We start from the raw sequence: 22,736 nt of genomic DNA on the forward strand, positions 1-22,736 counted from the left end.
GACACGGTTGACCACACTATCCTCCTCCAATGCCTCTCCACTGTCATCCAGCTGGGTAGGACTGCTCTGACCTGGTTCCATTCCTTTCTAATCGCAGCCAGAGAATCACTTGCAATGGCTTCTCTTCCTACTCCTGCACCGTTATCTCTGGTGTCCCCCAAGAATCTATCCTTGGCTCCCCCCCCCCTATTTCTCATCTACATGCTGCCCCTTGGCGACATCAGCTGAAAGCACGGTGTTAGTGTCCACATATACGCTGACCACACCCAGCTCGACCTCACCACTATCTCTAAATTGTCAAGACTGTGGGCAGCACAGTGGCGCAGTGGTTAGCACCACAGCCTCACAGCTCCAGCGACCCGGGTTCAATTCTGGGTGCTGCCTGTGTGGAGTTTGCATGTTCTCCCTGTGTCTGCGTGGGTTTCCTCCGGGTGCTCTGGTTTCCTCCCACAGCCAAAAGACTTGCAGGTTGATAGGTAAATTGGCCATTATAAATTGCCCCTAGTATAGGTGGGGGAATATAGGGACAGGTGAAGATGTATAGAGACAGGTGAGGATGAGGTAGGAATAGGGGATTTGTGTAGGATTAGTATAAATGGGTGGTTGATGGTCGGCACAGACTCGGTGGGCCGAAGGGCCTGTTTCAGTGCTGTATCTCTAAATCTAAAAAAAAAGACTGCTTATCCAACATCCAGTACCGCATGAGCAGAAATTTCCTCCAATTAAATATTGCAAGATCGAAGCCATTGTCTTCAGTCCCTGCCACAAACTCCATCCCTCTCCCTGGCAACAGTCTGAGGCTGGAGCAGACTCTTCACAACTTTGGGGTCATATTTAACCCTTTAAGCTTCTGACCACATATCTGCATATCACTAAGATTTCCTCCCTAAACCTCTCCGCGTCGCTTTCCTCCTTCAAAATGCTCCTTAAAAACCTACATCTTTGACCAAGCTTTTGGTCATCTGACCTAATATCGCCTTCTGTGGCTTGCTAATAACTCCCGTGGGGCTCTTTAATTATGTTAACAGCATTATATAAATACAGTTTGCTATTGTTCACTGGATTGATTCCTGGGATCAGAGGGTTGTCCTGTGAGGGGAGAGTGAATAGATGGGGCCGATATTCTCTGGCATTTTGAAGAGCAAGAGATGACCTCATTGAAATGTATAAAATTCTTAAGAGTGTTTGACAAAATAGATGCTTGTTGTATTTTCTTCTATCCTTCAAACTCAAACTCACCAACACTCAAGAATGAAACTAGATTGTGAGTTCTTTATTCAAAGATTACAGCTGTATATACACATTACTGGAGAGCGCTTACTAGTACATCTTAATTGATCAACTAACACATTCCAACTACTACGTCGCATGACATACAATATCATATATCCTGTCTGATGTACGCAGATTATGGACACTTAAGACATACAACAGCAGCCCAATTTTTTCTTAAGTTGACATTACATACATAAATAAACAGATAATGACAAGGATGTAATAATATTTACATTACATTAAAATTTTCTTGCATTTGTAAGTTCAGAACTCTACGAGTTTACAAGTCTCTGAAGCGTAAAGCTGGTTTGCTTCTACGACCCAATCTGGTCATAGTGAAAGCTCTTTGAGAGCTCCGACTGTTATCACAGTTGTCTTGATTCATAGGTGTGCCACTTCCTTGCACAACGGCATCATGTTGGTTGCCTTAACCATGATCTCCCACAGTGCTACGTTCAGCTCTCACCTTGGAATGTGTTTCCATTGTGATAGGACTGCTGGGTGTTGCATAATTGACCATCTCCCGGAGTCGGCATTGATTTCTGCGGAATGTCACTCCATCTGGTGTTTCCAATTCATACGATCTCAGCTGTTAACAAACCCCAGCTGTTTCAGCTGGAAACCAGGTTCCCTCTGTCGGATGTAGAACCCAAAAATATTGCCCTATGGTCAAACTTAGCAATTCTTTGTCTGCATGCCAGTAATGCATATCCTTCGTCCTCCCTCGGTTTTTCCAGTAACTCGTCTCGTATGACTGTAAGCTTGAGTAGGTGGTGGTTTGGAAGAGTCGTTCGAACTTCCCTCCCAAACATGAGCTCAGCATGTGAGGGTAAACTTGCACTCAATGGTGTTGCCCTTAGATGTCGCATTACGATCTGAAAATCCTGCTTTGTTTCCCAGCATTTAACAATCAAGAACTTAACAATACACTCTGCTCGGCCGCTTGATCGAGGATAATGTGGTGACAAAGTAGTGTGATCATTTCCCCACTTCAGACACGTCTCAAAACGCCTTATCCGTGTACTGAGAACCATTGACTGAGACAACTTCTCGTGGTGTCCCAAACAAACTGAAAATGGCACTCAGTGTACTGGCAACGGCTGCACTTGACGTATTGTGTAGTTGTCAAATTCTTGGAAACTTGGAAAAATAGTCTGTCACTACTAAAAAATCGTCATTGTGAACACTGCAGAGGTCTGTTGAAATTCTGGTCCCCGGGTGTGATGGAATCTCATGAGATATCATCAATGGCTCCTTGTGCTGGCTTGGCTGTCGTGCCTGACATGCCAAACATATTTCACAGTCTTCTCTATATCACTGCTGATCCCTGGCCAGGATATGGTTTCCCTGGCCAGACATTTAGTGCGCTCAATGCCAATGAGAGTCTGGTGTAATTGCTTCAGATTGTCTGGTAAGCGTAACTCAGGTATTAGAACCTATCAACTTTTATTTTTATTTTATTTAGAGATACAGCACTGAAACAGGCCCTTCGGCCCACCAAGTCTGTGCTGACCATCAAACACCCATTTATACTAATCCTACATTAATCCCATATTCTAACCACATCCCCTACCTTCCCTCAATTCCCCTACCACCTACCTATACTAGGGGAAATTTATAATGGCCAATTTACCTATCAACCTGCAAGACTTTGGCTGTGGGAGGAAACCGGAGCACCCGGCGAAAACCCACACGGTCACAGGGAGAACTTGCAGACTCTGCACATGCAGTACCCAGAATTGAACCCGGGTCGCTGGAGCTGTGAGGCTGCGGTGCTAACCACTGTGCCTACCCTTGAATATAACGACTCTGGATATTACTAATTCATCTCGGTAAGCCCAAAAGTTTCCTGAACTTCTTGCAGTGCATCAGATCAACCTTTGAAAATGGTTTTCAATACTGCCTGGAATACTGGGATTTTGGATGTCTCTTCTTACAATTGTTGACATTTGATATAAACCAACCCCACAGTCACTAACACCAATCTCCCACTGTCTGATATAAATCAACCCCACAGTCACTGACACCAATCTCCCACTGTCTGATATAAACCAACCCCACAGTCACTGACACCAATCTCCTCCTGTCTGATATAAACCAACTCCACAGTCACTGACACCAATCTCCCACTGTCTGATATAAACCAACCCCACAGTCACTGACACCAATCTCCCACTGTCTGCTTTAAACCTACCCCACAGTCACTGACACCAATCTCCCACTGTCTGATATAAACCAACCCCACAGTCACTGACACCAATCTCCCACTGTCTGATATAAACCAACCCCACAGTCACTGACACCAATCTCCTCCTGTCTGATATAAACCAACCCCACAGTCACTGACACCAATTTCCCACTGTCTGATATAAACCAACCCCACAGTCACTGACACCAATCTCCCACTGTCTGACATAAACCAACCCCACAGTCACTGACACCAATCTCCTCCTGTCTGATATAAACCAACCCCACAGTCACTGACACCAATCTCCCACTGTCTGATATAAACCAACCCCACAGTCACTGACACCAATCTCCTCCTGTCTGATATAAACCAACTCCACAGTCACTGACACCAATCTCCCACTGTCTGATATAAACCAACCCCACAGTCACTGACACCAATCTCCCACTGTCTGCTTTAAACCTACCCCACAGTCACTGACACCAATCTCCCACTGTCTGATATAAACCAACCCCACAGTCACTGACACCAATCTCCCACTGTCTGATATAAACCAACTCCACAGTCACTGACACCAATCTCCCACTGTCTGATATAAACCAACCCCACAGTCACTGACACCAATCTCCCACTGCCTGATATAAACCAACCCCACAGTCACTGACACCAATCTCCCACTGTCTGATATAAACCAACTCCACAGTCACTGACACCAATCTCCCACTGTCTGATATAAACCAACCCCACAGTCACTGACACCAATCTCCCACTGCCTGATATAAACCAACCCCACAGTCACTGACACCAATCTCCCACTGTCTGATATAAACCAACCCCACAGTCACTGACACCAATCTCCTCCTGTCTGATATAAACCAACTCCACAGTCACTGACACCAATCTCCCACTGTCTGATATAAACCAACCCCATTTTCGATTGATCTGAAATGTTTGTTTTTTTGTTCCAAAATAATTGCAGCCGATTGTCCCTGAATCAAGGGAAAAGATTAGACAGCTGCTGTTAAAGGGAAATAGGAGCTTTTCTCCTGTTATCTTGGGAAGCATCCACAATTCAAGACCCTGTCCTTTTCACACAAACTGATCAGAGATTTACACAGAATATTAAACTCCACCCCAGTTTCAAGGTTATTAACTTCAGCGGAAAACAAACCCCAACTGTCAGAATGAAGGTGTTCAGTCCTGGGGGGTGATCAACAGCAGCAATAACAGCAGAATCCAACCCCTGCGGTCACTTGTGAACTCGCTGGTGTGTCAGCAGGTTGGATGAACGTGTGAATCCCTTCCCACACACGGAGCAGTTGAACGGCCTCTTCCCTGTGTGAAGTCGTCGGTGCCTCAGCAGGTTGGACAGCTGCTTAAACCTCTCTCCGCACTGGGAGCAGCTGAACGGCCTCTCGTCAGTGTGAATGGCCTGGTGGACCATCAGCATGTCGGCGCTCTTGAAGCCCTTCCCACAGTCGGGGCACTTGAATGGCTTCTCGTTAGTGTGAACGCGCTGGTGCTTCCGCAGGTGGGAGAGCCGAATGAATCCCTTCCGGCAGATGGAGCAGATGAACGGCCTCTCCCCAGTGTGAATACGCTGGTGAGTCAGCAGGTTGGATGAGTGAGTGAATCCCTTCCCACACACGGAACAGGTGAATGGCCTCACCCCGGTGTGGACGCTCCGGTGTTTCAGCAGGTCGCTGGACTGACCGAACCTCTTCCCACACTGGGAGCAGCCGAACCGCCTGTCTCCGGTGTGAATCTGCCGGTGGATCTTCACTTCGCTGGGGCTTTTGAAGCTCTTCCCACAATCGGGGCACTTGAACGGCCTCTCGTCGGTGTGAACCCGCTGGTGCGTCTGGAGGTTGGACGACTGAGTGAATCCCTTGCCGCACAGGGAGCAGGTGAACGGCCTCTCCCCGGTGTGAACCCGCTGGTGTCGGAACAGGTGTGCTGACTGAACGAAGCCCTTCTGACACACAGAACACTTGAACAACTTCTCTCCGGAGTGGACGCGCTTGTGGGTGAGCAGGGCGGACGACTGTGTGAACCTTTTCTCACACACGGAGCAGCTGAACGGCCTCTCCCCGGTGTGAACTCGCTGATGCACCAACAGGGCGGACGACCGAGCGAATCCCTTCCCACACACGGAGCAGGTGAACGGCCTCTCCCCGGTGTGAGAGCGTCGATGGGTTTCCAGCTCGGACGGGTAATTGAATCCCTTCCCGCAGTCCCCGCATTTATACGGTTGCTCCCCGGTGTGGGTGTCCTTGTGTCTCTCCAGGTTGGACGATCGGTTGAAACCTCGTCCACATACAGAACACGTGTACGGTTTCTCCCCGCTGTGAATGGTGTGATGTTTTTTCAGGCTGTGTAACTGGTTAAAGCTCTTTCCACAGTCAGCGCACTGGAACACTCTCACTCGGGTGTGTGTGGCTTGGTGCTTTTCCAGCCTTAGTGAACTTTTAAATCTCTTCCCACAAACGGAACAGACAAACATTTCTCCTTCCACATTCAAAGGCTGCTGATATTCAGGTCCTGATGAATCGTGTGGCTCTGTCAGATCTGTCATTATTCTAAATATGGGGTAAAAATTCATAACAATCAGCCGTAGTTTCTTGAGAACACTTGTTCCTCTCTTGCCTCTCCTCGGCTGTAAATCCTCCATCGTTCGCCATCTGCCTGCCTCTTCACCGTGTAGAGCAAGTAGGCCACGGGGCCCATCAAGCCAGCTCTGGCATATTGCTCCTTATGGCAGTTCCTTATCTTTTTAATCCCAGTTCTCCTTATTCCCTTAATCCTCTTGCTTCCCAAGTCAGTATTCATTTTCCATTTCGGCACTACAATTGATTCCCAGTCTCTGGCCCTCTGGGGCAGTGCACTCTCCATCATCACACCCTCTGTGTAAAGAAATTTTCCAGATTCCCTTTCAACCAGCCTACTTCTAGTTTCCAGACCCTTTCCCTCATTCCGAATTCCCCTCTCTCGTTTGTCAGATCCCCGAGTCGTTTTTAAATTCAGATCCCCCCCACAAGTCGTTCACCCCTCCATCTAAAGGGAGTGTAAACCAAGGCTCTCCTCACAGCCCAGTCCTAGCATCCCTGGTACGATCATCACACGGAAAGCAAGATTTCACTCATCATTCCCCCAATCTCTTGGCTGAGTTTAACCGTCCCCCGGTCCTGGGCGCTGAGCCCAAACTGTGCCTCTAACAGGTAGTGCAGCTGAGGCCAGCTCACACAGCACAGATCAGAGATGTGTGACCAGCCACCTTCCATGTCTGTAGTGAGGAAGCTTTTAAAGGCAAGAGTAAGGTTTTCAATAGTGGTTTTTGTCAACAAATGCCACATGTTTGACAAAATCTTGCATCGCCAACTGTAAACGTTCCGAATTCTGCAAGGTTTTATTTTTAAAAAGCATTTAGCCATTTTTGAAATGCTAAAAGCCCCTCAAATCGGCGGGTATTACAGCAGCTTCACAAAACACAGAAGCAGCCCGCAACCAGCAGGCTCTTTCATACAGCCTGCATTTAATTGCTATCCCCTTTGCCAGAAACACAGGAAGGCACTGCTCCTCCAAGGGGCACCATACATTAAAAATGCACAGAAGAGGTGTCTGTGGCTCGCTCATGAAGTTAAGGAGAGTATTAGACTAAAGGAAGAGGCTTACAATGTTGCAAAATATAGTTGCAAGTCTGAGGATTGGGAGTGTTTTAGACAGCAGCAAAGGGTCACCAAAAAGTTGATAAAAAGGGAAAAAATTGAATGAGAGTAAACTAGTCAGCAATATATAAACAGATTGTAAGAGCTTTTATCAGTACATAAAAAGGAAGAGAGTAGCTAAAGTAAATGTTGATCCCTTAGAGGCAGAGACAGGAGAAATCATCATGGGGAATGAGGAAATGGCAGAGGCATTGAACAAATATTTTGTGTCTGTCTTCACAGTAGAAGACACAAGTTCCATATCAAAAACAGACAGTAACCTAGGGGCTAAAAAGTGAGGAAATTAAGGATATTGATATCACCTGAGAAAAAATATTGGAGAAACTTGAGGGACTAAAATCTGGCAAGTCCCCGGGGCCAGATGGCCTACATCCTAGGGTTTTAAAAGAGATAGTGGATGCGCTGGCTATGATTTTCCAGAATTCCTTAGACTCAGGAATGGTCCCATCAGATTGGAAGTTGGCAAATGCTACACCGTTTTTCAAGAAAGGAGAGAGAAAACAGGAACTACAGGCCAGTTAGCCTAACATCAGTTGTTGGGAAGATGCTGAAAACTATTATTAAAGAAGTCTTAACATTGCACTTGGAAAAGCGTAGAATGATTAGAACAAGTCAGCATGGTTTTACAAAAGGGAGATCCTGTTTGACAAATTTATTAGAGTTTTTTGAGGATGTAACTCGTAGAGTAGATAAAGGGGAACCAGTAGATGTAGTATACCTAGATTTTCAAAAGTCAGGTGCCACATAAAGGATTAATAGGCAAGATAAGGGCTCATGGTGTTGGGGTAATATATTTGCATGGATAGAAGATTGGTCAACAGACAGGAAGCAGAGTGAGCATAAATGGGGCATTTTCAAGTTGGCAGGCAGTGAATAGTGAGGTGCCGCAAGGATCAGTGCTGGGGCCTCAGCTATTTACACTGTATATCAATGACCTGGATGAAGAGACAGAGAGTAATGTATCTAAGTTTGCTGATGATACAAAGCTCAGTGGAAAGGTAAGATGCAGGGAGGATGTAGAGCGGCTGCAAAGAGATATAGACAGGCTAAGTGAGTGGGCAACAAAATGGAAAATGGAGTATAATGTAGGGAAGTGTGAAGTTGTTCACTTTGGTTGTAAAAATAGAAAAGCAGAATATTTTTTTAAAGGTGTGAAACTATTAAGTGTTGATGTTCAGAGAGACTTGGGGGTACTCGTTCAAGGACTGAAGAAAGTTAACATGCAGGTGCAGCAGGCTATTAGGAAAGCAAATGGCATGTTGGCCTTTATTGCAAGGGAATTGGAGTACAGGAATGAATAAGTCTCACTCAAATTGTACTGGGCTTTGGTGAGACTGCACCTGGAATATTGTGTGCAGTTTTGGTCTCCACATTTAAGAAAGGATATATTTGCACTGGAGGTGGTGCAGCAAAGATTTACTAAATTGGTCCCTGGGATGAGGGGGTTATCCTATGATGAGAGGCTGAGTAAATTGGGCTTATATTCTGTGGAGTTTAGAAGAATGAGAGGCGATCTAATTGAGAGATACAAGATTCTGAAAGGGTTTGATAGGGTAGAAGCTGAGAGATTGTTCCCACTGATTACGGAATCTAGGACATGGGGACACAGCCTCAGAATAAGGGTCCAATCCTTCAGAGCTGAGATGAGGAGAAATTACTACAATCAGATTGTTGTGAATCTTTGGAATTCTCTACCCCAGAGGGTTGTGGATGCTCCATCATTGAATACATTTAAGGCTGGGATAGACAGATTTTTGGTCTCGCAGGGAATCAAGGGATAAGGGGAGTGGGCAGGAAAGTGGAATTGAAGTCCAATATCAGCCCTGATCGTATTGAATGGCAGATCAGGCTCGATGGGCCATATGGTCTACTTCTCCTATGTCTTGTGTTTTTGTGTCCTTTTTTTTTAAAAAAAGGGAAAACTGCAGACGCTAGAAATCTGAAATAAAAACAGAAAATGTTGGAAATCCTCAGCAGGTCAGACAGCAACTGTGGAGAGAAAAAACAGAGTTAATGTTTCAGGTCTGTGTGAACTTTTCATCAGTTCTTCTTTCCCTTTTAAAAAAAAGCCACATTCATAGGGTAAAGAGGGCAACCGTCCCTTTAAAAGGTGACCCAAGCGCCTGTTGTCTCACCCACCTGCCCACCCCCAAAAAAGAGTGGCAGCAGGAACAAAATACAGTTCCTTTCAATGACCTGATTTCCCCTCTTCCGTTTCCCAGCTGCTGTGACTGAAACTAGTAACATAATCCCATTGAGAGATGAGCTTCTGATACTTACAGGTAGTGCACATTACTGGTTGCCAGAACACTGGATTTTCCTTTTGTTATCCAAAACAGAATTCTCCAGATTTCCCCAGAAGCTGAAACAATTCTTCCCTCTGTTGGCTGTCCTATGCAATAAAAAAAATAAAATGCAAATGGTTTTACTCAATGGATCAGTGATAAAACACTCACAGGCTCCCCACATCAGAGAGCTCTCAAGCTCCCGCCCCTACAGCGCTCCCATTGGCTGGAGGACCAGCCGACCGCCCGGTCCTCCAACTCCTCTCGACTCCTATTGGTGGATGCTGCACGTCAATCTGATGCGGCCCAAGCAGCGACCACCGACAACCCCCCACAACCAACCCCTAATAATCGTCAGGAAGCTCACGCTTGTAAGTCCTTCGATTTATCGAGCGAGATGCTCACAACAAATTAAATCTTTTTTTGGTTATTTTTAAAAAGATTTAACATCTTTCCTCCGAACCCCTTCGGGACTCCAAGGAACAACAGCCCACGCCCAAGATGCACCGCGGCGCTGCCGGGGGTTGTGGGGGGGGGGGGGGGGGGGGGGGGCGGAGGGGAGCGCATGCGTAGTCCCAACGGCCGCGCCCCAGCAGCCAAGATAGAGGGCTTTCTGGAGCGGTGGGCCGTCTGGGCAATGCGGCTGCCATTGTTAGTTCTAAAGCAGTCACATGCGACTGCAAACGTCAATTCTGTTTTACACTCTCTACAGATGCTGTCAGACCTGTTTAGTATTTCTAGCACTTTCCGTTTTATTTTCAGATTGCCAGCATCCACAGTCATATCTTTTTACTTTTATATTTACATAGAGTTACACATTGCAAGCAAACACCGACATAAAAAATAGGAGCAGGAGTAGGCCATTTGGCCCTTCGAGCCTGCTCCGTCATTCATTATGATCATGGCTGATCATCCAACTCAGTAGCCTGTTCCTGCTTTCACCCCATACCCTTTGATCCCTTTAGATCCAAGAGCTATAGCTAACTCCTTCTTGAAAACATACAATGTTTTGGCCTCAACTGCTTTCTGTGGTAGCAAATTCCACAGGCTCACCACTCTCTGGGTGTAGAAATTTCTCCTCGTCTCAGTCCTGAAAGGTTTACCCTGTATCATTAGACTATGACCCCTAGTTCTGGACACCCCCACCACCAGGAACATCCTCCTGCATCTACCCTGTCAAGACCTGTTAGAATTTTATAGGTTTCTATGAGATCCCCCCTCATTCTTCTGAACTCCAGCGAATATAATGCTAACCGACTCAGTCTCTCCTCATTTGTCAGTCCCACCATCCCAGGAATCAGTCTGGTAAACCTTCGCAGCACTCCCTCTATCGCAAGAACATCCTTCCTCAGATAAGGAGAGACCAAAACTGCACACAATATTCCAGGTGTGGCCTCACCAAGGCCCTTTATAATTGCAGCAAGACATCCCTGCTCCTGTACTTGAATCGTCTCACTATGAAGGTCAATATACCATTTGCCCTTTTTACCGCCAGTTGCACCTGCATGCTTACCTTCAGCGACTGCTGTATGAGAACACCCAGGTCTTGCTGCATATTCCCCTCCCTCAGTTTATAGCTGTTCTGATAATAATCTGCCTTCCTGTTTTTGCTACCAAAGTGGATAACCTCACGTTTATCCACATTATGCTGCATCTGCCATGCATTTGCCCACTCACTCAACTTGTCCAAATCACCCTGAAGCCTCTCTGCATCCTCCTCACAACTCACTCTCCCACCCAGTTTTGTGTCGTCTGCAAATTTGGAGATATTATATTTAGTTCCTCATCTAAATCATTAATGTACATTGAGAATAGCTGGGGTCCGAGCACCGATCCCGGTGGTACTCCACTAGTCACTGCCTGCCATTCGGAAAAAGACCCATTTATCCCTTTATTTCCTGTCTGCCAACCAATTTTCTATCCATCGCAATACACTACCCCCAATCCCATGCGCTTTAATTTTACATGCTAATCTCTTATGTGGGACTTTGTCGAAAGCCTTCTGAAAGTCCAAATAAACCACATCCATTGGCTCCCCCTCATCAACTCTACTAGATACATCCTCGAAGAATTCTAGTAGATTTGTCAAGCATGATTTCCCTTTCGTAAATCCATGCTGACTCTATCTGATTCTACCCCTGTTCTCTAAGTGCTCTGCTATAAAATCTTTCATAATGGATTAACCTCCTAACCAGACAGTCAGAAATTTGTAGGTTCAAGACCCAATCCTGAGACTTGAGCACAAAAACCTAGGCTGATACTTTATTACTTTATTGAGGAGTGCTGTCTTTGAGACCCGAAACTAAAGCCACATCTTCAGTAAAAGATCCTGTGACACTACTTTGAAGACTTCTACTCAGTATCTGGCCAATATATATCCCTCAATCAACATGACAGAAACAGATGATCGTAGAGTCATGACAGTGCATTAGGCCCATCAAGTTCATGCCTGCTCTCTGTAGAGCAACCAGTCAGCCCCTTCCCCCGTTCTATCTCCGTAGCCCTGCAAGTTTATTTCTCTCAAGTGCCCATCCAATTTCCTTTTGAAACCATTGATCATCTCTGCTTCCATCACCTTCGTAGGCAGTGAGTTCCATGTCATTACCACTCACTGCATAAAAAATGTTCTTCCTACAACTCCCCCTCTATCTCTTGCCCAAAATCTTAAATCTGTGTCCCCTAGTCCTTGTACCATAAGCTAATGGGAACAGCTTTTCTTTGTCTACCTTATCTAAGCCTCGATCAAATCTCCCCTCAATCTCCTGTGCTCCAAGGAGAACAACCCCAGCTTCTCAACCTAACTTTGTAGCTAAAATCCCTCATCCCTGGAAACATTCTGGTTAATCTCCTCTGCAACTTCTCAAGGACCCTCACATCCTTCCAAAGTGTGGTGATCAGAACTAGACGTAATACTCTAGTTGTGGCCTAACCAGAGCTTTATAAAGGATCGGCATAACCTCCCTGCTTTTGTATTCAATACCTGTACTTATGAGGCCCATGATCACATATACTTTGCTAACTGCTCTCTCAATATAGAGTCATGAAGTCATTTACAGCATAGAAGGAGACCATTCAGCCCATCAAGCCTATGCCAGCTCTCCATTGAGCTATCCAGTCAGTCCCTCTCTCCTGCTCGATCCCCGTAACCCTGCAAGTCGATTTCCCTCATGTGCCATCCAACTTCCTCTTGAAGTCATTGATCATCTCCACTGCCACCACCTTCGTGGGCAGGGAGTTCCAGGTCATTACCACCCACTGCGTAAAAAAAGTGATTCCTGATATTCCCCCTGCATCTCTTCCCCAAACTTTCAATCTGTGCCCCCTAGTTCTTGTACCATTAGTTAATATCCATCAATATCATTGACCATGCTCTGGAAGTGGTTCAAGAGTTCACCTACCTAGGCTCAACTAGCACCAGTAACCTGTCTCTCGAAGCAGAAATCAACAAGCGTGTGGGAAAGGCATCCGCTGCTATGTCTAGACTGGCCAAGAGAGTGTGGGAAAATGGCGCACTGCAATGGAGCATGAAGGTCCGAGTGTATCAAGCCTGTGTCCTCAGTACCTTGCTCTACGGCAGCGAGGCCGGGACAACGTATGTCAGCCAAGAGCGACTTCTCAATTCATTCCATCTTCACTGCCTCCGCAGAATCCTAGACATCAGGTGGCACCACTGTATCTCCAACACAGAAATCCTCGAGGCGGCCAACATCCCCAGCATATACACCCTACTGAGTCAGCAGCACTTGAGATGGCTTGGCCATGTGAGCCACATGGAAGATGGCAGGATCCCCGAGGATGCATTGTACAGCGAGCTCATCAATGGTATCAGACCCATTGGACGTCCATGTCTCCACTTTATAGACGTCTGCAAACGTGACATGAAGTCCTGTGACATTGATCACAAGTCGTGGGAGTCAGTTGCCAGCGATCGCCAGAGCTGGTGGGCAGCCATAAAGGCGGGGCTAAAGTGTGGCGAGTCGAAGAGACTTAGCAGTTGGCAGGAAAAAAGGCAGAAACGCAAGGGGGAGAGCCAACTGTGTAACAGCCCTGACAACCAAGAAGAAGAAGAACAGCACAGAAAGAGGCCATTCATCATCGCCACTGTGTTGGCTCTCTGGTACAGATATCCAATTAGTCCCACACCCCTACTCTTTCCCCATAACCCTGTAATTCTCTTTTCCCCTTCACTGATTTTTTTCAATTCCCTTCTGAAACTTATTCCTGAATCTGCTTCTACCACCCTTTCTGGCGGTGCAGAGGATAATGCGGGAAAGTGGCGTTGAGGTTGATCTAACTGAATGACTGGAGCAGGCTCGAGGGGCTGAATGGCCTACTCCTGCTCCTATGTTCCAATGTTTACAAAACGTTTAGCATCACTTCCTGGCTTTTGTACTCTATGCCTCTATCTATAAAGCCCAGGATCTCGAATGCTTTATTAAATGCTTTGTTAACCTGTCCTGCCATCTTCAAAGACTTGCGTACATATACCTCTCTGTTCCTGCACCCTCTTTAAAATTGTAATGTTTAGTTTATATTCAGTGTCGGAGATTAGGGCTCTAAAAGGCTCCGCTTTCGCCACTGGCCAATCCCAGTACATGGCTATTCCTGTGAAACAGGAATGTCAAACACAGGGCGATCCCTACCAAGTTACAGCACCACTGCCACCTTGTGAAAGAACCCACCTGTCCTCTGGGGTTGTTGTCTCCTGACTTGGGTCATCTCATCCTCATCACTTTCGACTATCCGTTTTATCTCTTTAATGCTCTTTACTGTCTCGCAGACTCAGGCTGTTCACTTGATGAAATTTTCCTTCGTGTTCTGAATGCCCATCTTTTATAAACCACGTCCATTTTTAAATTCTTGCAGGGCTGCTTCGACAGTTCTGCACAGATTCTCTTCAACTTCCACCCCCTTCCGAACACTTTGAATCTTTCTACTGGGCCGAAGGGCAAGAGCACTGGGGTGGGGGCAGGGGAGGAGTGAGACTAATTGGATAACTCTTTCAACAAGCTGGCACAGGCACAATGGCCTCCTTCGGTGCTGTACAATTCTTCAAAAGCCTCGCGCCCTTTCTCTCTCGGCCTTCTCTAATTTAGAGAGAAGCCAGGCTTTGTACGTTAAATTTCTGTTTGGAATCTCCGACTCGGAGGGCGAAAGCCTCGTGGGAAAATCTGGAGGACGAATGCTGAGCTGTGGTGTTGTTTGGAGGATTTTTTAATACCCCTTTTTAAAAGACGAATGGTCTCCAAATCCTGCATTACAAACAAAACTCTGCTCCGTCAGCGAGTGAAGAGGACAAGCAACAAAGGAGAGAATGTAGAACCGTCAACCCGGCCACAATCAGGCTGCACGATGGGCCTTTGCTCACTGTCCACTGTGTCCGGAGCCTCAGCCAGCTTACAAGGCCACAGGAGACGGCGAACGTTGTGTGCATTCGAAGGGCAGGAGGGACAAGCAGAGCGTAAACTAAGGCAGTGGCAGTCCTCTCCAGCTGTGAGACGGGGAGGGAGAGGGAAAGCACCCCGCCGCTGGAAGATACAAAAGCAGCCATTTTACAGAAGTGTCAAGGAGATCTAGAAGAAGCAGTCAAAGAGGTAACAATTTAACCCCTCAGTTTCCCAGGACAGGTCACTCCAGGTTGCAGTGCACCTTCATCAAGAAAACTGTCGTGTCTCAACGGCAACTGAATTATTTAGGAACAGTTTCCGTCTCAGTTGACTCTTAACCTCCCATACCCCAAAGAATTAAAAGCCCTGCAACATTGCGAGACTAGTCCAATGAGGACTGGGCGCGACACTCCTTTTTAGCTTGTGCTCCTGCCTCAGAGGCTTTCCTGCTCGTCTGATTTCTTTTACTGTGAGACCCAGGGCCCATTACTCCCGGAAGCTGGGAGCAGTGATGTTTTCGAGGAGGAACAGAGGGAAAAGACACCAACAGCAGAGGGAAGCCCAAGCCTTGATGCCTACAAGACCCCCCACCCCTCCCCATGAGAAACCAGGAGGGGTTACTGAGCCCAACGAATGTGAAACAGCTTGTGTACACTATGGGCAGGAACATACCCAAGGACTGGGACTAGAAAGGACAACTGGTGTGGGAAGAAACACCCAACTTTAAAATGGGTATAAAGATTGCTTCGATTAACGTGCATAGCGTTAAATCCACTACGTGATGTGGTTCGACCTTGGACTACCTCGCCCAAGGTCAAAGCCGACCTGCTGTTGCAGGAGAGTGGAATACCACACCTCAGCACCTACAGGCAATGGTTGTGATGGTGGTCCCACGGGCCATCGATCTGGTCAGGGGGAAATGATTCCCGTTCCTCCGGCCTGGGTATTTTGCTGCGGGGAGGCAACTTCACCATCTCCGAAGTTAAGGAGGTGGTGGGCGGTCGCCTCCTCGTAGCAGATGTAATGTACAATAACGCTCTGCTCCAGTTGATCAACGTGTACGCCCCAGCTCAACGCAGTGAGTGGCTGACCATCCTCCAGGAGCTCCCACTGCTGCTGGCGATGTCCAGGCCGGTCATTCTAGGCGGTGACGTCAACTGCATCATTAACGCAGCTGGACGATCCGTCAGTGACAACAGCAAACTGAACGATACGTCCAGATTCCTAATGGAAACAGTAAAAGATGTCAAGCTGCACGAGGTCTTCAGCAAACCTGCAGATGGAGCGCAGCGTAGATACACCTGGTCAAAACCGGACAGGTCTGCCCGTTCCAGGATTGACTTCCTGTTTGTCTCCCGTGCTGTCATGGTCAGATCCACCGACGTCAAGCCGGTGCTCTTCTCTGACCATTGCCTCTTACCGGTCGACTGTCACCTACAGGATGACCAGCGGGTTGGCAGAGGGACATGGAAGCTCAATGCTACACTGCTAACCCCAGAGAACATTGAGGAACTCAAAAGGGATTACAAAGGTTAGAGAACCGTGAAACCCCTCTTTGAGTCTCTGGTGCACTGGTGGGAAATGATCGAGGAGAACATCAAGAGGTTCTTTATCTTGAAAGGTGTTCAGAGGGCGAGAGAGAGACAGAGGGAAATGTCCTGACTCCAGAAAAGAATGCAGAACCTACTCCAGCTGCAGTCAATGGGGATTGAGGTCGAGGAGAATCTCCAAGAGGTGAAGAGTCAGCAGGCCTCACTCTTTGCCAAGACGCCTCCAAGATCATCTTCCGGTCCAGAGTCCGCTTTATTGAGCAGGATGAGATATGCTCGGATGTGTCCTTCTTCCATAAGGTACACAGAGAGAGCTCTGTCGTCAGCAGCCTGAAGGAAGAGGATGGCTCGGTAACGTCTTTGCAGTCCCTCATACTAAGGATCAGCAAATCCTTTTATGCTGGGCTGTATGACGTGAAGCTCACAGACAGCGCGGCTTCCCAGTCCTTCCTGTCATCTATCACGGAGGTCTTAGATGACAGCATGCGGGAGAGTCTGGACAAACCGCTAACTCTGGATGAGCTGACAAAGGCTGTCAGGTCCTTCGAGATGAGTAAAACTCCCGGAAGCGATGGCTTACCAGTTGAGTTCTATTCGGATCTGTGGGACTGGATCGGCCCAGACCTGCTGGAAGTATACGAGAGTATGCTTCTGGCCGGCAGCATGTCAGAATCCATGAGGAAAGGCATTATCACCCTCATCTACAAGCGGAAGGGGGAGAGGGCAGAAATCAGAAATTGGTGGCCTATCTCACTGCTTAATGGAGACTACAAGATTCTGTCCAAAGTCATCGCCAGTCGAGTCAAGTCCGGTCTGGAGTTGGTTATTCACCCTGACCAGACCTGCACTGTACCTGGCAGGAAGATCTTTGATAGTCTCGCGCTACACAGGGATACGATCGCCTATGTACGGGACAGAAGGGTGGACACCTGCCTCATCAGCCTGGACCAGGAGAAGGGTTTTGTCAGGATATCGCACACCTACATGATGGACCTGCTGTCCAATATGGGGTTTGGGGAGGGAATCTGCAGTTGGATCCAGCTGCTCTACACAAACATCAGTGGCGCAGTCTCAATCAATGGGTGGGAATCAGAAAGTTTCCCGATCCAATCTGGAGTCAGACAGGGCTGTCCTCTCTCCCCTGTCTTGTTTGTTTGCTGTATCGAACATTTTGCTGAGTCCATTAGGAAGGATGTGAGCATATGAGGGGTGACAATCCCAGGCAGCGGAGGCACTCAGGTCAAAACCTCCCTGTACATGGATGACGTCGCCGTCTTCTGCTCAGATCTGCTGTCCGTTCACAGGCTGATGAGCATCTGCGACCAGTTCGAACTGGCCTCGGGAGCCAAAGTTAACCACGGCAAGAGCGAGGCCATGTTCTTTGGGAACATGGGCTGATGATCCTTTGTCCCTTCATCGTTAGGTCAGATCACCTGAAGGTGCTGGGGATATGGTTTGGAAGGGCCAGGGCGTGCGCCAAAACCTGGGAGGAGCGAGTAGCCAGGATACAACACAAGCTGAGCACGTGGGAGCAGCGATCTCTCTCCATTTTGGGTAAGAACCTGGTCATCAGGTGCGAGGTGCTCACATTGCTGCTGTACATGGTGCAGGTCTGGCCCATACTCCACTCCTGCGCTGTGGCGGTCACCCGAGCCATTTTCCGCTTTATTTGGAGATGCAAAATGGACTGGGTCTGGAGGGACACGATGTTCAAACCTCTGGACAAGAGCGGGAAGAAATGTACCCAATGTCACCCTCATCCTGATGACCACCTTCGTGTGCAGCTGCATCAAGCTGTGTGCAGATCCCCAGTATGCAAACTCCAAGTGTCACTATGTGCTGAGGTTCTATCTGTCCCCGGTGTTGCGAAGGATGGGCCTGGTCACATTGCCGCGGAACGCTCCATCCAGTTGGACCGTGCCGTACCACCTATCCTTTCTGGGAAAGTTTTTGCGGGAAAACACCTTTGACCACCAATCCATCAGGCAGTGGTCTGCACGGAATGTCCTCAAGGCCCTACGGGAAAAGGAGATGGTGGATCCGGTCGGATGGTTCCCCGAGCAGACCACCAATGTCATTTGGCAGAATGCCTCATTACCAGAACTTTCAAACAAGCACCAAGACCTAGCTTGGCTGGTGGTGAGAAGGGCCCTCCCTGTCAGATCCTTCCTGCATGCCCGGAGTCTTGGCCACTCCACACGCTGCCCTTGAGGGAAGAGACTGTTGTCTGCCTCCTTCTGGAATGTGTCTTTGCAAAGCAGGTGTGGAAAGAGATGCAGTGGTTTTTGTCGAGGTTCATCCCAAGCAGCTCTGTAACACAAGAGTCTGTGCTCTACGGGCCGTTCCCAGGGCCACACACCGAGATAAACATCAACTGCTGCTGGAGGACAATCAATTCGGTGAAAGATGCCCTTTGGTCTTCACGAGACTTGCTGGTCTTCCAGCGCAAAGAGTTGTCCACGACCGAATGTTGTACTCCGGGACATTCCAAGGTCCAGGACTACGTGCTGAGGGATGAACTAAAGCTTGGGGCAACCGCTGCAATGGCTCAATGGGGAAAGACCACAGTGTAAGGTCTTCCTGCCATAGTATACTGAGGGAAACCCCTTGGGCTGTATACACCAAATATGGGCTTGCTGTAACATGTACAAGGCATATAAAATGGAATGGAAGGGTTGTGAGGCAGTTCACTCCTGTATTGAAGAAAACTGATTTCCTTTGCACTTTCTGGAATGTCAACTTGGTGCTGTTTTGAACTGTTTTGTAATGAAGCTTTTATAGATTTTCATGAACAAAGTATCTTTTTTGGGGGGATAAAAGTGCAAGTTCTTGTGCTGAGGTTTGAAACCCGTGACACAAAGAAAGGAGCAGCTGCTTCTGGGAAGGGCAGTGGAAGGAATGTACTGAGCACCCTGAGCCCGCCCAGCAGGGGGGTGTGGGGGAGTGAGGGGGTGGGGAGGAAGGGGAAGGGGAGGGGGAGCAGGGGGGTGGGGGAGTTAGGGGTGGGGTGTGGGAGTGAGGGTGTGGGGTGTGGGAGTGAGGGGTTGGGGGGGAAGGGGAGGGGGAGGAGGGGGGATGGGAAGGGGAGGAGGGGGATGGGGGAGTGAGGGTGTGGGAGTGAGGGTGTGGGGTGTGGGAGTGAGGGGGTGGGGGGGAAGGGGAGGGGGAGGAGGGGGGATGGGAAGGGGAGGAGGGGGATGGGGGAGTGAGGGGGTGGGGTGTGGGAGTGAGGAGGTGGGGGGGAAGGGGAAGGGGAGGAGGGGGATGGGGGAGTGAGGGGGTGGGGTTGAGGAGTGAGGGGGTGGGGTGTGGGAGTGAGGGGAAGGGGAGGGGGAGGAGGGGTGTGGGAGTGAGGGGGTGGGGTGTGGGAGTGAGGGGTTGGGGAGGGGGAGGAGGGGTGGGGGAGTGAGGAGGGGGAGGTTGGAGTGGGGAAAGTGGGAGGGGTGGGAGGTGAGGGGAAGGGGGTGTGGGTGGAGTAAAGGCCTGCTACAGGACCCGAACCCGACAGGATTCGACAACAAGTGTCGGGTTCGGGTTGGGTCGGGTTGCTCTACTGGGTCCGTCTTTCAGGCTCGGGTCGGGTCGGGTCGGGCGCGGGAAAAAATGGAAGGACTCGGGCCGGGTTGGGTTTTTTTTTCCAGACCCGAGCAGGCCTTTAGGGGGGTAGAGGGAGGAGGGGGACTGGAAGATGGGAGGAGGGGGAGGGAGTAAGGGGAGAAGGAGGGAGTGGGAGGAGGAGGGAGGGGGAGTGGGAGGAGGGGGAGGGAGGAAGGGGAGGAGGAGGGAGGGGGAGTGGGAGGAGGGGGAGTGGGAGGAGGGGGAGTGGGAGGAGCGGGAGTGGGGGTATTTGGGGGGAGGGGGAGAGGAGGGAAGTGGGGGGGGGTGTGAGTGTGGGGGATATGTTAGCCTTTATTGCAAGGGGGTGGACTACGAGAGTAAAGTGCCTCGGTGAGTCCACATCAGGGGTACTGTGTGCTGTTTTGGTCTCCTTACCAAAGGGAAGACATACGTGCCTCAGAGGGAGTACAATGAGTGTTCACAAGACTGGTTCCTGGGATGAAGAGATTGTCCTACATGGACAGATTGGGTAGACTGGGCCTAATTTGCCTGGAGTTTAGAAGAATGATGGGGCTCCTCATAGATTCACCAAACATTCTGAAGGGGATTGACAGGGTAGATACTGAGAGGTTATTTTCCCTGTCTGAAGAATCTCAGACACAGGGGGCGCAGTCTCAGAATAAGGACTCAGCCATTTAGAACTGAGGTGAGAAATTTCTCTACTCAAAGGCCTGTGATCCAACAACAAAATTGAACGACAAGCCGCAAAGGGCGATATTAGGACCGATGACCAAAAGCTTGTTCAAAGAGGTAGGTTTTAAGGAGAGTCTTAAAGGAGGAGAGAGACGGAGAGGATTAGGGAGGGAATTCCAGAGCACGGCCGCCAATGGGGGAGCCATTAAAATCGGGGAATGCTCAAGAGGCCGGAATTAGAGGAGCGCAGAGATCTCGGAGGGTCGTGGGGCTGGAGGGGATTACAGAGATAGGGAGGGAGCGAGACCGTGGGGGGATTGGAAAACAAGGATGAGATGTTGCTCGAACAGTGTTACGACCTCAGTGAGACCATTAACATTAAAATATGAGATATGAACTCCCCAGACCAATTTAAAGAATTATACAAGAAAGATTTCAAGGTTTAAGACTGTTACTATAACTAAACTAAGAATCAACATTAACGAAACAGTACTTTTCATGTAGTGAATATACTAAATTACAGAGAAAGGTATTTCCCTTTTATTTATTAAAACACTTGAAAACCTCACACCACATTTAAACTTTTTTTTTTCCAAAATATACTTTATTCATAAAAATCTGTAAAAATTACATTGCCAAACAGTTTCCAAACAGCACCAAAAAATACAAACATTGCAAGGGAGATCAGTTTCCTTCAATACTGTCATGTGTTTCTTCCCAACCCTTCCGTTTCACAATTGTCATGTCAATTACAGTTTTACATTTACAGCAATTGAGAATATTAACGATACAGTTCGAGGGGTTTCCCATTGATCCAGCCCCTCAGTCCAGCTTGGTGGGGGAACCTTACACTGTGGTCTTTCCCCATTGAGCCTTTGCTGCGGCTGCCCCAAGCTTTAGTGCGTCCCTCAGCACGTAGTCCTGGACCTTGGAATGTGCCAGTCTGCAACATTCGGTGGTGGACCACTCTTTGCGCTGGAAGACCAGCAAGTTTCGGGCAGACCAAAGGGCGTCTTTCACCGAATTGATAGTCCTCCAGCAGCAGTTGATGTTTGTCTCGGTGTGCGTCCCTGGGAACAGCCCGTAGAGCACAGACTCCTGTGTTACAGAGCTGCTTGGGATGAACCTTGACAAAAACCACTGCATCTCTTTCCACACCTGCTTTGCAAAGGCACATTCCAGGAGGAGGTGGGCGACCGTCTCTTCCCCACCACAGCCAACGCGGGGGCACTGTGCGGAGGGGGCGAGACTTCGGGTGTGCATGAAGGATCTGACGGGGAGGGCCCTTCTCACCACCAGCCAAGCTACGTCTTGGTGCTTGTTTGAAAGTTCTGGTGATGAGGCATTCCGCCAAATGACCACATTTAAACATTACACATTGAAGTGATATCTTTGTGGTCGAAAGTCCCACATTCCTCCCAGCTGCGCTGGGTTGGATCTCCCAGTCCTCCTCAAGGTCAAGGTTCTTGTGGCTCACTTCTTTCAAGCACTTTCGACCTGGACTTCCATGAACGAGGCGATCTCCGATGACCCTGTTGCTTTTTTCCCTCTGCAGACCTCAGCTTTCGAATTGGGTTCAAGTCTTCACAACATTTCACTGTCTCAATGTTCGGAGAGTACTTGTTTCCTCTCGCTCTCTCTTCTGAGGCTGTCACTACTGGTCTTTGTGTCTTATGGTCTTTCTTACAGCCTCCAGACTTCTGAAAGCCTGTTGAATTTATCCAGAATCAAAAGTCAATAGTAATTTGCCTTTTTATCGTATGCAGCCTCCACAAGTCTGGCCACAGCAGAACCACCCAGGCCTTCCTCTGCTTTCAGGTGTAAAAGATTTCAACTCGCGTTTGCACCTTCAGAGCCCCTGGCTCCGTGTTTACAATCTGAGAGTCTGGGAGAGCGAAACCCATTTTCTTCAGATGTTACAACCTTGCATTCTGATTTCAAAAGGGTCTTTGATCTGGGTTCCTTGTTCACATGGTACCCAGGATCCCTGTCTTGTCTCTAGGTAGAGTTAGTGTGAGGTCACGTGTCTCTGAATCCTTCTTACAGTGCATAAAAAAATCACAGGTTTTAAAAAC

General features: G+C 48.4%; 1 protein-coding gene across 3 annotated transcripts; it reads right to left on the reverse strand.

Moving 5' to 3' along the window:
* Positions 1-1,273: 1,273 nt before the first annotated feature.
* Positions 1,274-9,967, reverse strand: LOC137349120 (zinc finger protein 135-like). 3 transcript variants are annotated; one of them, XM_068014489.1, is made up of 3 exons: positions 9,841-9,967; positions 9,469-9,575; positions 1,274-6,042 (listed from the first exon to the last, which is right to left on the reverse strand). In XM_068014489.1, the coding sequence occupies exon 3, from the start codon at positions 6,036-6,038 to the stop codon at positions 4,713-4,715; it is 1,326 nt and encodes a 441-aa protein (XP_067870590.1). In that variant the 5' UTR covers positions 6,039-6,042; positions 9,469-9,575; positions 9,841-9,967; the 3' UTR covers positions 1,274-4,712. The 3 variants fall into 3 exon arrangements, with proteins under 3 accessions (XP_067870590.1, XP_067870588.1, XP_067870591.1); XM_068014487.1 differs by having other exon boundaries at positions 9,469-9,580; XM_068014490.1 differs by lacking the exon at positions 9,841-9,967 and having other exon boundaries at positions 9,469-9,613.
* Positions 9,968-22,736: the final 12,769 nt, after the last annotated feature.

This window comes from Heterodontus francisci, chromosome 34 (assembly GCF_036365525.1).
Source record: "Heterodontus francisci isolate sHetFra1 chromosome 34, sHetFra1.hap1, whole genome shotgun sequence".
Lineage (NCBI taxonomy): Eukaryota > Metazoa > Chordata > Chondrichthyes > Heterodontiformes > Heterodontidae > Heterodontus > Heterodontus francisci.